At 35.3% G+C, this 15359-nt stretch overlaps 1 protein-coding gene across 2 annotated transcripts in view; it reads left to right on the top strand.

Annotated features, from left to right (window-relative positions):
• Positions 1-15359, top strand: part of FCHO2 (FCH and mu domain containing endocytic adaptor 2) — a 115871-nt gene that overhangs the window by 79040 nt on the left and 21472 nt on the right. For both annotated transcript variants that reach the window (XM_055331364.1, XM_055331363.1), the window contains exons 16-18: positions 1222-1316; positions 6268-6371; positions 10949-11078. In XM_055331364.1, the coding sequence (XP_055187339.1) occupies positions 1222-1316; positions 6268-6371; positions 10949-11078 (329 nt within the window). The remainder of the gene's footprint in view (positions 1-1221; positions 1317-6267; positions 6372-10948; positions 11079-15359) is intronic.

Here is a 15359-nt window from a genome sequence, read left to right as displayed (position 1 = left end):
AAGATTTAAAAATATTGTATTAAATAATGGCAATTTGATACGTTAAAGTATTGTTTTAATGGGGTTGATTTTTATTTTGCATCTTAACTATATAAGGTGTCACTTTTCATAGCTCACTAAAGCTGGGAACATCTTTTAAAAAGAGGTGGTGGCAAAATTTAGGTACTTCAGGATCTTAGAGATTAGACATCTTTTTTTTAAATTCTTTTTTTTTTTTTTATTTATTTATGAAAGGCACACAGTGAGAGAGAGAGAGAGAGAGGCAGAGACACAGGCAGAGGGAGAAGCAGGCTCCATGCACCGGGAGCCCGACGTGGGATTCGATCCCGGGTCTCCAGGATCGCGCCCTGGGCCAAAGGCAGGCGCTAAACCGCTGCGCCACCCAGGGATCCCGAGATTAGACATCTTAAAAGACATGTGACTAAAATGAAAAAGAACCATTCATTTAAAAGTTTTTATTAAAGAGCTGGAAGTTGAATCCTAAAAATAACTAGTCCAGTGGATTCCAAGGGGTCAGTGAAGGGTTATATGGTGTGTTGAGATTTTTGAAACTTGAAAGTTGATGCTCTTGATGATTTTGTTCATAGTTTTGGTTACCTCTCATAAGACATGACTGGTCCATACATTTCTCTAGACTACCTCAGTGGCTTGGGCTATTGGTTGCCCAGGGAGAAGTCCTGCGCTTGTATGATCTACTACAGTAATCAGTACTTTGAAATTTATATCAAGCTTTTGGGCTTACTTCTGTACATGACAATTTCAAAGATGAAGATAAAATAATATTTTGAGTACTTAAGTATGACCTTATAAAATTTCTGCCTGATTTCTTATCACTTGAAGAAATTTCCTGTGCATGACTTGGTTCTAGCTGTGAATCAGCAAACCTGATTTCTTCATTTGTAAAGCTGAAATGATTTCTATTCTTGGAGCCCCAAAGATTGTTAGAGTATAACAAGGTGTGATTGGTGTGCATTAATCTCCTCTACTGCCCCCTACCAACTTTATGTACTGTTACTGGACGTTCTGCTTAGAACAGTTAACAAATACTGGTTTAAATTAAAAATTTTGGTTCAGTTTTTTCACACATTCCATCGGCAGAATATCCAGCTTTTAAATCATATATTTAGCTATTCCAATTCTAGGAAATAAAAATAAGTGACTAGGTTTTATACGAATGAAGTGTTCCTTGGTTAAAATATTTATTTTTAAATATTATGGCAGGAAAGGGACCAGCGACTTACTTGCTTGGGATCCCCTGTTTGGACCATCTCTTGATTCATCATCTTCGGCTTCACTGAATTCGTCATCATCATCAGGTAGTGTGTGTATGTGTGTGTGTATTTATTATTTAAAAGATTTTATTTATTTATTCATGAGAGACACAGAGAGAGAGGCAGAGACACAGGCAGAGAAAGAAGCAGGCTTCATGCAGGGAGCCCGATGCGGGACTCGATCCTGGACTCCATCATGCCCTGGGCCAAATTCAGGCGCTAAACCGCTGAGCCTCCCAGGTGTCCCAATATGCGTGTGTATTTAAACTGAGGAATTCATGAGTTACTTTTTTCCTGATTTATTCATCACTTTTATGTTATACTTAATGGTCAAAAATATTTTTAACTTATCCTTTCATTGCCAGATAAAGTGATTTTATACTGATTTTGTTAACTTGGCTGAAAGACCCTATGCCTTAAACAAAAATTTATCAAAAACCAATTTTTTTCATTGATGTATTCATTTCAATATATCATTCCCTTATCAATGCCCAGATAATTCTGTTTTTAGATCATTCCACTGCATAGATGTGCATTAATGTAACCAGTCCATTGTTATCGGACATTTGAGTTGCAGCTAGCTTTCTTGTTTTATGAACATCCACAGATAAATTATTACAAAGAAATAATTTATGAAAATTCTATCAGTACAACATGTGAGTTTCAAGATATACCCATTGATATTTATTGCCAAACTGCTTTCCAGAAAGGCTTTAGCACTTCCCAAGCAATGTATGAAACAGCTTGGTGAATGCTTTTTAGTTGTTTTGGCAAGAATACGTTTTCTTTTATTCAAAATAGTAAATTCCACTAGCCAACAGTCAAAGTAGGCCTCAAAATGCTTGTTTAATAGAACGCTGCTTGTTCAAAATAAGAAAGTAAAATCCACTGTAAATTGATCTTCAGCCTTCTTTGGGATTTGGGATTGCTGTTCAGTATTTGGGGTTAGGAGAGTGGTGGGGAGAGAACTTGCACTGATTGAGTTCCTGCCATGTTGCTCTGTTAGAAGCTACACTGTTTAATTTCACTTCATTAACTGCTCCATGAAGTCCATTTTATTGTCCCAATTCTGTAGATGAAAAAAAGTAAAGCTCAGAGATGATTTGGAACTTCTCTGAGATGATTTCATAGGAAATGAAGCAATGATTCAAACCTGGATCTTACTAATTCTAAAGTTCTGTTCATTGTACTCTAACATACCTACCAAACATAAGACATTCTGAAACATAAATGGATTTTAGGCAACCTTAACTCCAATTTGCAATTTTGAAGGGATGATGATCTATATTTAATACTTATAAAACAGCAAGAAACAATGAAAGATAGTTGAACATATTCTGAAGTAGCATTATAGCCTTCCTCAGTGGACATGTTATTATTTACTTTTATAAAACTAAATAGATTATATAAGGAAAGTAATTGTACAGGAAAAACTGAAGTTATTAAGGTCTCCTTTTTGTTCAGTGAAAATGTAAGAATGGTGTTTTATGAATTATTCTTCAAAATACCACATAAAAATTTTCACATTGGTATCACACAGGATTTAGTTACATAGAAATTTTTTCCTAGCCCTACCCTTAGTCTCTTACTCTTTTTTTCAGCACAGTCTCTTCCTTTTCAAAAAAGTCCTTACTTTTCAAAACTCTTGCTGTCTCAAGTATGTTTCACCCCTGTCACTTTTAACTTCAGGTAAAAAATGACTCATTTTTGTTCAGTGGCCATTTGATGTGTAGTAGCCAGGAAATAAAACATTTATTAACCCTTTGTTACTTTTTAAGTTCACTTTTGTATGCATTTTTAAACTTTCCTATATAGTCTGAAAAATGATGTCAAATTATTTTACCTTTCAAAGAATGTTAGTCATGATGAAAAGAGATGATGGTAAAAACCTAAAAATATTTGAGAAGGTATAAGGGGTGGGGGGAATGCCTGGGTGGCTCAGTGGTTGAGCATTGGCCTTTAGCTCAGGGCATGGTCCTAGTCCCGGATCGAGTCCCGCGTCGGGCTCCCTGTGAGGAGCCTGCTTCTCTCTCTGCCTGTGTCTCTCTCTGTGTCTCTCATGAATAAATAAATAAAATCTTAAAAAAAAAAAAAAAAGAAAGTACTACGTGATAGTAGTGATAGTACTAGTGATAGTAGTAGTAGTAGAAAAGGTGATAGTGCTACGTTACTCAGCAATGTGCCTGGCTAGTGATGGGAGCAATGTTGGAGTTAAAAACCAGCCTAATATTTTTGAAAAGATACTTTTAAGGAATTTTTATAGATCTGATGTGCTCAGTTAATTCATGAAGAGAAAAGAAATGCTCTACATTAAGACTTATAGGAGGGTTCTGCTTGTATATCAGTGTTTATTTACACTTTTACCAACTGTTAGAGTTACATTTTGCTCCTCTGAAAAAACGGAATAATTATGGCTTCAGTTTTACCCCTATGTTTTTTAAATCTCGTATGCTCTCATACCTATTTTCCTTAATAGAAAGTTTGGACTTATGCTTTTGTTTGAAAATGTATTACTATATTTTTCTAGTTTTGAATGATTAACATAACATTAACCTGAACCAAGAAAACTATTTGGCTATGTAGATTCATATATTTTTTTTAAGATTCATATTTTATTTGAGAATTTCCCTGTTGCTTCTGGTTTTTCAACTGCTTTCCCCTCGTTCAGCTTAAGGAACTTAAGGAGTACAGCAGAAACTCTTTGTCTCCCATGGATTTGTTTGAGTGTTTAGTAATTGAGTCTTTTCTTGAAAGCAGCCTGTATTTTGAATTGGAAAAAGTGACTTGTGATTATTTGAAAGAGCTGAACCTTAACACTTCTATCAGGCTTGGTTTGTTTTGAGTTGGACAGGCTGCTTGTCTGGCAGTAATGAAGCTCAGGGGTACGTCTCTGTGACATGGAGCTCTCACAAGCTTGAAATAACTTGTCAGTGCTGGCTTCATTAATAATGGGCTTCTTGCAAGTCACTACGTCGTAGCACAGGGAAATGTTATGGTTCTCAGGCTGGTACATATTTCTTCCAGTGCACAGCTTCAAGTAGGGGTGCAACGTGACAGAAGTGGGGCTCGCTGGGAGAAGGCAGTGGCCTTAGAATCTGCACAGAGTTTCTTAGCAGCGTTTTACGGTTTTCTTCAAGCATCGGAGATCTTTCTCAATGATTCCATACCCCTCCTGCATTGACTTTCACTCCTCTGTGACTCCCTTTTGCTTTAGGTCCTTTCCTGTCACCTGCATTCCCCTTCCTTTCATATCTGTGTTCCCTTATCAATGACCACCGGTCCTCAGCCTTACTGTTTGTTTCTCCATAGATGTACTTAGGCCTATTCATATGGGTTTTTTTTTTCTTAAAGATTTTACTTATTTATTCATGAGAGACACAGAGAGGAGAGAGAGAGAGGCAGAGACACAGGCAGAGGGAGAAGCGGGCTCCATGCAGGAGGCCTGACATGGGACTCGATCCCGGGTGTCCAGGGTCAGGCCCTGGGCTGAAGGTGGCGCTAAACCGATGAGTCACCTGGGCTGCCCAACTATTCATATGTTTTTAACCTGCACATCTGCAAACTTACGTTATGATTTCTATTTCCTCCCATCCATATTCTTCAGTCTGAATTATAGCCCCACCTTTTACAATAAACTAAAGGGATTTGAAAATACTTTAAAATACTATAAAGATGATTTAAACATACTTGCTCTCATTCTTAAATCTTGTTTAGATTTTGCTAATATATTTATGACTTTTGATGATTTACACTTGGATTTCATTAATTTCTACCAGAATTGAGTTGTTTTTAATGAGGAATACTTATATTAGTATCTCTGATTTATAAAGTAGCAAAATTTGCAAATGGTGTTGAAAAACAACATTAAATTTATGTAGGATTCTATCATAAAAAAAAAAAAAAAGGTATCCCTGGGTGGCGCAGCGGTTTGGCGCCTGCCTTTGGCCCAGGGCGTGATCCTGGAGACCCGGGATCGAATCCCACGTTGGGCTCCCGGTGCATGGAATCTGCTTCTCCCTCTGCCTATGTCTCTGCCTCTCTCTCTCTCTCTCTTTCTCTCTCTCTCTCTCTCTCTCTCTCTCTCTGTGTGTGTGACTATCATAAATTTAAAAAAATTTTTTTTTATGTAGGATTTAGGAACAGTGAACTCTATAGGATTTCTGGAAGTATTTTCTTACCAAAATTAATTATAGTGATTTGGGGGAATTTTTTCCATAAATAATGTATTTTTGATACTTTTAATTATCATCAGAAACTTTACAATGTAATTCAACTTGTAATTTGACTTTTAATTAAGGTTAAGTGTTTTATTTAGAGTTCATGTGACTAACTAAAAAGGTGTTGCTTCAAAGGCTTGGTCTTGCATTACTGTCTGTAAGTAGATGTACTGGCAATAAACTAAAGACCTTCAGCCTTTAACTGGTTTATTTTCACTAGCCAGTTTGTCAGAGTTTGGGTTTTTTTATAAGTATAAAGAATTGAGGGGCAGCCCGGGAGGCTCAGTGGTTTGGCGCTGCCTTCAGCCCAGGGCCTGATCCTGGAGACCCAGGATCCAGTCCCACGTCGGGCTCCCTGCATGGAGCCTGCTTCTCCCTCTGCCTGTGTCTCTGCCTCTCTCTCCCTCTCCCTCTCTTTCTCTCTCTCTCTCTCTCTCTGGTCTCTCATGAATAAATAAATAAAATCTTTAAAAAAAAAAAGAATTGAAATGGGAATACAGTTGTGTGTCAGTTCTACTGAGCAGTTAACTTTTTTTATTTTCAGGAATATTGTTAGCTTCAAGAAAAGCCCATTTGATAGATTCCCAGTATTTCAACAATTATGGATAATTTTATACATATATATGTATATATATAATTTTACACATACAGATATATATATCAAAAACTGGAAAATGAGCTTTGAGTACTGAGAGTTCTTCTATAATAGAATGTTTTTATGTAAGAATTTCTACATACTGCTAATGATTTTCTTCAAATTCTCTTTTTCCCCCTACCAGCCAGGCCCACAACTCCTCTTTCTGTAGGCACCATTGTCCCACCTCCAAGGCCTGCTTCCAGACCAAAGCTTACTTCAGGCAAACTCAGTGGGATTAATGAAATAGTATGTACTCAGGTTTTTTTTTTTTTTAATTATAATTGTTTGATTTAAGATGCAAATGTATTTTTTCTATATGCACCTTTAACAGTTAATTGCTTGGAATTATCTAATTGAATCTTCAAATTATAGAAGAGCTTTTCCAGCCAACATATCCTTTACTCCCTCATGTTATTTCAGTGATCATACCTATGGAACAAGACATTGTTCAGGAGGAAAAGAGATGCCTGCGAAAGTTGGCACATCATAAAAATACCATTCAGTACCTATTCTTTCACAATTAAGAAACAGTATTCATGTAATTCTGCTTTAAGTAAAATATTAAGGAAGAAATGGTGGCCTGTTGTTAGGGCTTAGAAGTTTACTGCCAGGAGAATCCTGGAGGGCATCTAGTCCAGCTTTTAAACATAAACTGGAATCAGAAAGGGAGACAGAACATAAAGACTCCTAACTCTGGGAAATGAACTAGGGGTGGTGGAAGGGGAGGAGGGCGGGGGGTGGGGGTGAATGGGTGACGGGCACTGAGGGGGACACGTGACGGGATGAGCACTGGGTGTTATTCTGTATGTTGGTAAATTGAACACCAATAAAAAATTAATTTATTAAAAAAATAAACATAAACTGGAGTTCAGGTCGCTTAACTGACTTGTCAAAGTACATGTTGCTTAAGGAAAAAAAAAAAACATTGGCCTACAAAAGTTGTCAGGTAACTAAAGAAAATCTACAAGGTATATCCAGAGTGAGGTTCTCCCAAACCAGTCTTCTTGCCTCTCATCTCTTCTACTTTGCTTCACGTTTTACACTAATTGCCAGTATTAAATTTCTAATAATCAAACTTAATCATCTTATTCTCCATATAGACGTCTCCAGTGGTTCCCCATAATCCACGTGTTTGAATGTTTTAACTGAATGTATGAGGCTCTTTATAAAGTTGCCTCAACAGCCTATGTTATTACCATACTAACTGTCCAGCTTTCTCCTCTTTGCAACCTGTGTTCAGCCCTTTCAACTCTCTGCCATTCGCCAACCATATCATGCTCTTTTATGCATCCATGTCTTATTTTGCTCCCATTACTGAAGTGCCCCTCAATTGTCTGTGTAGGAAAATGATCTCTTTTTTAAGATCCAGCTAAATATCATCTAGCTATTTGATCATTTCTCCTCCCCAAGTGGATTTAATCACTCTTCCTTATAACCATATACTTTACCCTTATTTCTTATAGTGCACAAATTATATTGTGTATACTTCCCTGTGTGTTCCCTTCACGGGACTGTGCCTTAGCCAGTTTCAAACTTTGCATAATGCCTGTTACATAGTAGATATTTCATGAATAAATGAAAAGGCTTGAGCACCAAGTATTGAAATGGTGACATCTTTCTCTTCTTATTCTAATGAACAGAGTTAAGGAAGTGCACTCACAGACTAGGTACAGGCTGCCAAGGAGATGATGTTATTTGAGTAATATAAAAATGACTGCCTCTAAATAACATAAGATTTCTTCCTGATTACAAAAGCATTGTAAGATCATGTAAAATTTGGGAAATACAACAGAAAAATTAAAATCCCTTCCATATTTTATGACCCAGAGATAGCCAGATATATATATATGTGTGTGTGTGTGTGTGTGTGTGTGTGTATCTCCTTTCATTAATTTTTGAGTGCTTAAGTATTTATTCAGATGCAGTAAAACATAGTTGTTAAAGGCACAAGCTTATTAGTCACTAATTAGTCACTGAGCAGCATTAGATAAGTTATGTGTTTGGAGTCTGTTTCCTCAGGTGTAAATGAGTATAAAGAGAATGGCTGGTGTGAGACTGAAATGAGTTACTATGTGTAAAATACTTGCAACATTACCGAGTACAAGTAAATATGCAAAAAGTTACTGTGCATGATAAATCAAAGGTCATAGTTTACATATTTTTTATTCTTCACTTGAAAATATTTTGGGGATATCTTTCTATTTCATGAATTATTCCATGGGCTTTAAGCTCCTTCCAAGCAGTAGAATTCTTTGTCAAATGATCTGAAGTTCCAAGTCTGTTATTAAATAACTAAAAGTTGGACTTTTATACTTGAATCTTTGACCTTTTACTCCCTGTCCCAGCCTTGAGAACCTTCTAGAAACCACCCTCTGAGGGCTTCTAGGAGCACCTTTGGAAATGGTTCTAGAGCATAAATGCTCTATCTTGTAAGACCACTGTCAACATTAAATTTCCCAGAGGTTTTTAGAAATGTGATTAGTTTAAACATTTAGTTTATTGCCAAGTTTTCATTATTCAAAACTGGCTTAATGATTTCTTTATGAACAATTTCTTAATATCCTTTTGTTTACTTCTTAGCAGACATTATTTCCTTACTAAAAATTTTTAAGGTGAAATTCATGAACTAAAGGGTATGCATGTTTTTAAGACTCTTGATGATTATTATTGCTGTATTGCCCACCAGAAATTTGTATTTGAATTTTCTCCAGCTGTACATCTGAGTGTTCTTTTCCTTGTATGCTTATATGTGCACTTTTCCGGGGAGAAGGCCTCTCTACCTTTCACCAGATGCCCAAAAGGGTCACTAATCACACCCTTCTCACATTCTTATAGTAAATGCCTCATTGTTCTAGAACAGTGGTTTTCAAAGTTTGGTCCCCAGATCAGCAGCAGCATTAGCATCACCAAGGATCTTGATAGAAATGCGATTTCTCTGTCAGATTTCTGGGTCTGCACCAGACAAATCAGAAATTCTTCTGAGAAGTGGCCCTCTGAGTGATTCTAATGCATGTTTATATTTAAGAACTGCTGTTTTGAAGTAGTGCTGTTCAATAGAAATATCATGCAGCAACAAATATTAAAGTATTCTAGTAGCCACAGTAAAAAAGTAAAAACACTGAAATTGACATTTTATTTTACTCATTATATGAAAAAAAATCATTTTACAATGTAATCAGTATAAAGATTGAGAGGTTATTTTTTTTTGTTTGTGTGTGCTAAGTCTTCAAAATCTGTGTATTTTATACTTAATTTGAACCAGCCACATTTCAAGTGCTAGTGGCTACTGTACTGGACAGTGCCATTCTAAAATAAGACAAAAACCACTTGAGAAAATAGATATTTTTGTGTTTTTCTAAAAAATTATAAAATACACATTCTAAATTGTAAATTATAAAAATGTAGCCATGTGATATTAGTCATGAAGCCATGTTGCTATAGGAGAAATTTCCCCCATGGTAGGTTGATCAAGACTTTTTTCTGAGTTTGCAAGTTTCAGATTAGCTGCTGAATTGAATATGTTTGGCCTCATACCCTGCACTATTGTCATCTGTGTACATAGGGAGTTGCAGTTTTATACTTTGCTGTATTTTTTTAATCTGTCTTCATTATCAGTCATCAAAAAGCTATTCTCTGGAACTAATAATTGAATACTATTTAATTGTGGAAGTGAGGGTTTACTTAGTGTAAAACACTTGGATGGTATCTAATTTTCATGTAAGTGTGTATCTGTAAATGTATATTCATGGAATCAAGAGTTGACTAATTTTAGTTGTATGAATGCTTATAAAGGGTTTTGTTTTTGCCAATTGTTTTCATGTCCCTCAAATAATTGAGGACAGAAACAATGTCTTTGTTATTCACTGCTTGGTTTCTAGTACCCAACCCATGGCCTGACGCATACTAGGCACTAAATGAGTATTGTTTTCAGTTTATATTTTTATAAGCAGGAAAAGGTTATTTTTAATTAAGCTAATAAATATGCCTTATGTTAAAAAATGAAATTTCTCAGCAAGTGTTGATCTTGAGTCTTATTGGGACTCTTAGGAATGTGGAAGGAAAAAAATCCATTTACCCAGGTAAAAGATATGAAATATTTTTCGTATTTGTTTTTTTTGTTTAGAAAAGTGGGAAGGCAGTAGAATTGATTTTCTCAAACCTCCTTTAGGGGTTAAACTGTCTCAAACGGGAAGCATTACAAGGTATTATAAAAGGAAAATGGACATATTTGTAAACAGTGAAAATAAAGCCAAGCAACATATAGGGACAAAGTGTTTGCAGCATTTAAAGCAGAGGGGTTAGTGAAAGCTCAGGTAATACTAAGCCCTCCTGAAACTAAATCAGAGAAAGCTAACAAAGAAAATTCATAAAAGGCAAAATGCCAATTTTATTTTTATCAATTTTAAAATTATTTTTCCTTCTTCTGAGTCTCATCCATTCATTGCTGACAAGGGTACAGAGAAATATTCTCTTATATTTATAGGCAGTAAAGTGAATAATCCTTTTGGGAAGCAGTTTGGCAGTATGTTTGAAAAACCTTCATACAGTTTGAACTAATAGTTTAACTTCTGAGAATCTGTCTTAAACATACTTTTTGAAATAGAGAAAATGTCATATGAATAAAGGTTCTCTTGACAGCATTATTTTGAAATAGCCTTCCTAGCCTTTAATCTACACTTGAAAATTATTTGACCTGTGGCATCTCTATTTTTGGTTATAAGAAAATCAATTTATATTAAAATTAATCTTACCTGATAATAAAAATCTGTTCTTATAAGGAGCAGTTGTTTTAGCACTTTGGTAAATAACTTTTTGTTTTTAAGCCCAGGCCATTCAGCCCACCTGTAACTTCCAATACCAGCCCACCTCCTGCAGCTCCGTTAGCACGGGCAGAAAGTTCTTCTTCTATCTCATCTTCAGCTTCATTGAGTGCTGCCAATACTCCAACAGTAGGTAAGTGATTATTATAGATGACATGTGATAGTTAGCATCCCCAGTATGGCCAGGCTGAATTTTGTTTTTTAATGAGCTCACGAATTTAACATTAGAAATTTTGGTTTCCTGGAAATACAGTTGGCATTATCAAATGTGCCGCATTTTCCTTTTCTGTTATACAGCTTATATTATCTGAATAGGAGAAATTTTTAGCACTGTTGAGAGTGCATCAAATTTATCAACTACTGACCAATATAAATAGTTGAAGGCAAAATACAACACAGTCCTTTCTAATGTGAAATGATAGATTTCCTTAGAGTTTTTATGTCAATAATGATTCAACTTAAGAAAGTTTTGTACTTACAATGAAGTATTCCTACAAGAATTTAAAAAATAAAGATCTAAAAGTAAATATAGGCATATAAGCCTAAACCCCACCAAATCCAGTATTTTATTACATCTAGTTTTTTTTTTTAAGATTTCATTTATTTATTCATGAGAATACAAAGAGGAGAGAGAGAGAGAGAGAGAGAGAGAGAGAGAGAGAGAGAGAGAGAGAGAGGCAGAGACACAGGCAGAGGGAGTAGCAGGCTCCATGCAGGGAGCCTGACATGGGACTCCATCCAGGGTCTCCAGGATCAGGCCCTGGGCTGAAGGCAGCGCTAAACTGCTGAGCCACCCGGGCTGCCCTACATCTAGGTTTTAAGACATTTTTCTATCTTCACTTATAACTAATTTTTTTCTACAAATTCTTACTACGTTTCTTGCCAGCTGTTGATATAATAAAGCACAAAGCCACTTTAAAGCTGTTGTGTTGTAGGAGTGACAGCTTTTCCCTAAAATTAGAACTGTCCTTGTTGCTGCTTCTAAGCAGTAAGAGTTCATTTTTGACAGTCCCATTCACTGATGCACACTAACTGAACATAATTCAGTAGTGCTCTTAAGTGTGATCCTGTACCATCTGTCTGCATCACCTGAGAACTTACTAGAAACAGAGACCTTTTAAATCCCAAGCTCAGTATGGGGTTAGCAATTTTGAACAGGCCTTCCAGGTGATTGTGAAGCATGGTAAGTTTGAGAATGACAGCCCTATTTAGTTACATCCGATTTGTGAAAACTCAGAAAAGAGAAATGCATTTTCTAAGTTTGGACATTGTAAAATGACATAATAAGAGGCTAATATAAGATTAAAAGTAATTTCATATTTACATATCCGAACATGATGTTATCATCTTATTTTATACACCTTTACGAACATACCGGTTTTCCAGTCTTTTAATTTCAGGTAAACTATATTTAATAAGTTTTTCTGTTTGTTGTATCAAGCACTTTATTCTTACCTTTTCTTTTTTTGTATATGTGATTTTGTTAATTTTGGTTTTTACAGACTGTTTTTGTCATAAAAAACATAGATGGGTCCTTTAAGAAGTCAGATGGGTGGACTAGGTGCCAAAATTAGCTTTACTTCTCTATTTTCCCTTGATTATTTAGAAGGATTTCAGTTTGTGATGAAACTATTTTTGATTGAGTAGGTACATATTTGCTTTTAGTTTGGGTCAGTGTTGGCAGTAGAAGAACCACAGGGTAGATGATAGCGATGATCTAGGCAGGCAGGATATAATGTGGATTTTGTACAACAAAGGTACTTTAAATCTACCATAAAAGTTCACTTTTAGAAATTATAATGCTTATTCAGCTAAGTTTTTGATTCTTCTTGAAAATATTTTATTTTCCTGCAATATTTTGTTTTATTTAAATATGATAGAAGATGATAATTTGATTGGGACACTCTCTGAAATTGAAAAGCAGTGTGAGACTTCACAAGGTATTGTATCAAAAGCAATGTATGTGTTGACTAATGATCCTAAAATGTATCTAAAATACTTTGTTACCTCATTTTTCCTTTTTCAGCAATGTATGGTGTCTCAGAAGTCAAGAATAACTCTAAGGTTTTACGTTTGTACTAATTATGTCCAGTTGCTATATATAGGATCTATTGATATCAAATCCCCAATTATAAAAACATATAGAATTTTTGCATTGTCTTCCATCTCTCTGCTTTTCTTTCCTCTTCCACATTAAGAAATGTCCATAAATCTTACTGCTAACGTTGTCAGTCAGAGAAAAAGTCATTAGAAAAGAAGCAGCAGTACGATGTCAGTTAAAAAAAAAAAAAAAAAGGTAATACCTCAACTACCAGAGTAAAGGCTGTCCTAGGAGGACTGTCCATCTAGTGAGGTGAGGTCAGAGGTATAAAGTTAGCAAATAGTTGGGAGTGGTTTTTACTCCTGAGTGGAAAGAAATTCCACAAAAATATCCATTGATTGTTACAGGAAAATACTTCATACTTCAACTTTATAAGCTTTCTGCATTTTTGAAGCATATAGTTTAAAAGCAGAACAATGAAACCAAAATTAGAACACATAATATTCTTCTAAGGAATACAGGGGATTTTTTATTTCTAAGAAATGATTTATTCTGAATATTGTATTATAAATTTACACTTTTATACTATTTTAAGAACTTGATTATTTATTTCCTATGTCAGTTTTTTTAACTATGCATGTGCAATATGATCTTGAAAGGAAAACAAGATAGAAAATACTAAAGCGGATATACCAAAATGTTAAGTAGATTTTGAGTTTTCCCCCTACTGCTCAGTGCTAGACACATTATAGTTAGTAAATAGTAGCTGTTTTGATTTTTTCAGATTTTTATATTATTGGATTTTTAATTTTCATATGAAATTTTAAGTTTTTTACAGTCAGGAGATGGAGGGAGTTACTTTTTCTATTGGCCTAGAAGCAGTTCTTGTATTGATTTTTAATCCCTGAGCTATTTTTCTAACTATGAAAAACTTTCTGAGTCAAAATTCTTTCAAAATTTTAAATACCACAAAGTCTTTGTGGCCATTAAAGCTAACAAAACATCTTTCTAATTGTAGAATCTCAGGGTCACTTGTGAGGCAGAGCATTAGTACTGATTTTTGTCAGAATTAGTATTTTAGGTATTTCAAAAGAACTCCACCTTTCACTGTGGTACACTGTACTCTTATCTGAAATAAAAGTACCTGGTGGCTATGAACATTGACATTTATAGAACAAAAATATATATTCAAATTTCAGAGATACATGTTGACCCAGACCAGATTATTCATTCTTAGAAAAACTGAATATATTATTGGCTTATTTTTTTTTATTTATTTATGATAGAGAGAGAGAGAGAGAGAGAGAGAGGCAGAGACACAGACAGAGGGAAAAGCAGGCTCCATGCACCAGGAGCCCGACGTGGGATTCGATCCCGGGTCTCCAGGATCGCGCCCTGGGCCAAAGGCAGGCGCCAAACCGCTGTGCCACCCAGGGATCCCTATTGGCTTATTTTTTATAAAATTTCATCATTTATTGTATATTACATAAAATGCTCCACTTTCCAATCAGTAGCAATAGTGGTAAGGTGTAAATAGGAAGGGTGCATTTGTCAAGAAAGGTAGTCAACTATTTTTTTTTTTAAAGATTTTATTTATTTATTTATGAAAGACACAGAGGAAAGAGGCAGAGACACAGGCAGAGGGAGAAGCAGGCTCCATGCAGGGAGCCCGATGCGGGACTCGATCATGGGACCCTGGGGTCATGCCCTGGGCCGAAGGCAGGCACTAAATGAGCCACCCAGAGATTCCCGGTAGTCAACTATTTTGAGGAATTTTCCTTTATGAAATAAGCCAAAAACTTTGCTTAGGTTAAAAAAAAAAACACAAAAAACCTGAACATATGCATATATTAAATTTCTTTACATTTTATTATTTAAAAAAACTGATCTTTATATGATTTGACTTTAAAGGTGTATTATGTAAGTGAACTTTATGTCAGGAATGTTATAAAAAATAACAATATAGTTCTGTCAAGGTAAGGAAATGTAATGTAAGGACCAAAAAAGTAAAAAAAATTATAATGAGTAGCGCATGAAACATTATACTGTTCATTTAGAAGTAGCTGAATTACAAAAATACAGTTTAGTGCCCTGGAGTGTGTGATTGGCAGAACCTGAAACAGTTTAGTATCTGAAGGGTTATGAAGAAATGTTTTGGAAATTTCAGTTCTTCAGGGGAGGGTCTTTTTCCTTCTGATATTCCTTAACCCATGCGTTCAATGTCATTTCATATAAAAGAAAAGTCAGTGTGACATATTTTTCTGATTCTTTTTCTTGTCTTCTGTATTATGTTCCAGTTGGTTTTATGCTGTTTCTTAACCTCCAGATTTATACATCGGCCAACAATGGAACTGGTAGTAGTCATTTGTGATA

The sequence above is a fragment of the Nyctereutes procyonoides genome, unplaced genomic scaffold, assembly GCF_905146905.1.
Source record: "Nyctereutes procyonoides isolate TBG_1078 unplaced genomic scaffold, NYPRO_anot_genome, whole genome shotgun sequence".
Lineage (NCBI taxonomy): Eukaryota > Metazoa > Chordata > Mammalia > Carnivora > Canidae > Nyctereutes > Nyctereutes procyonoides.
This window is presented reverse-complemented; position numbering and strand designations above follow the sequence as displayed.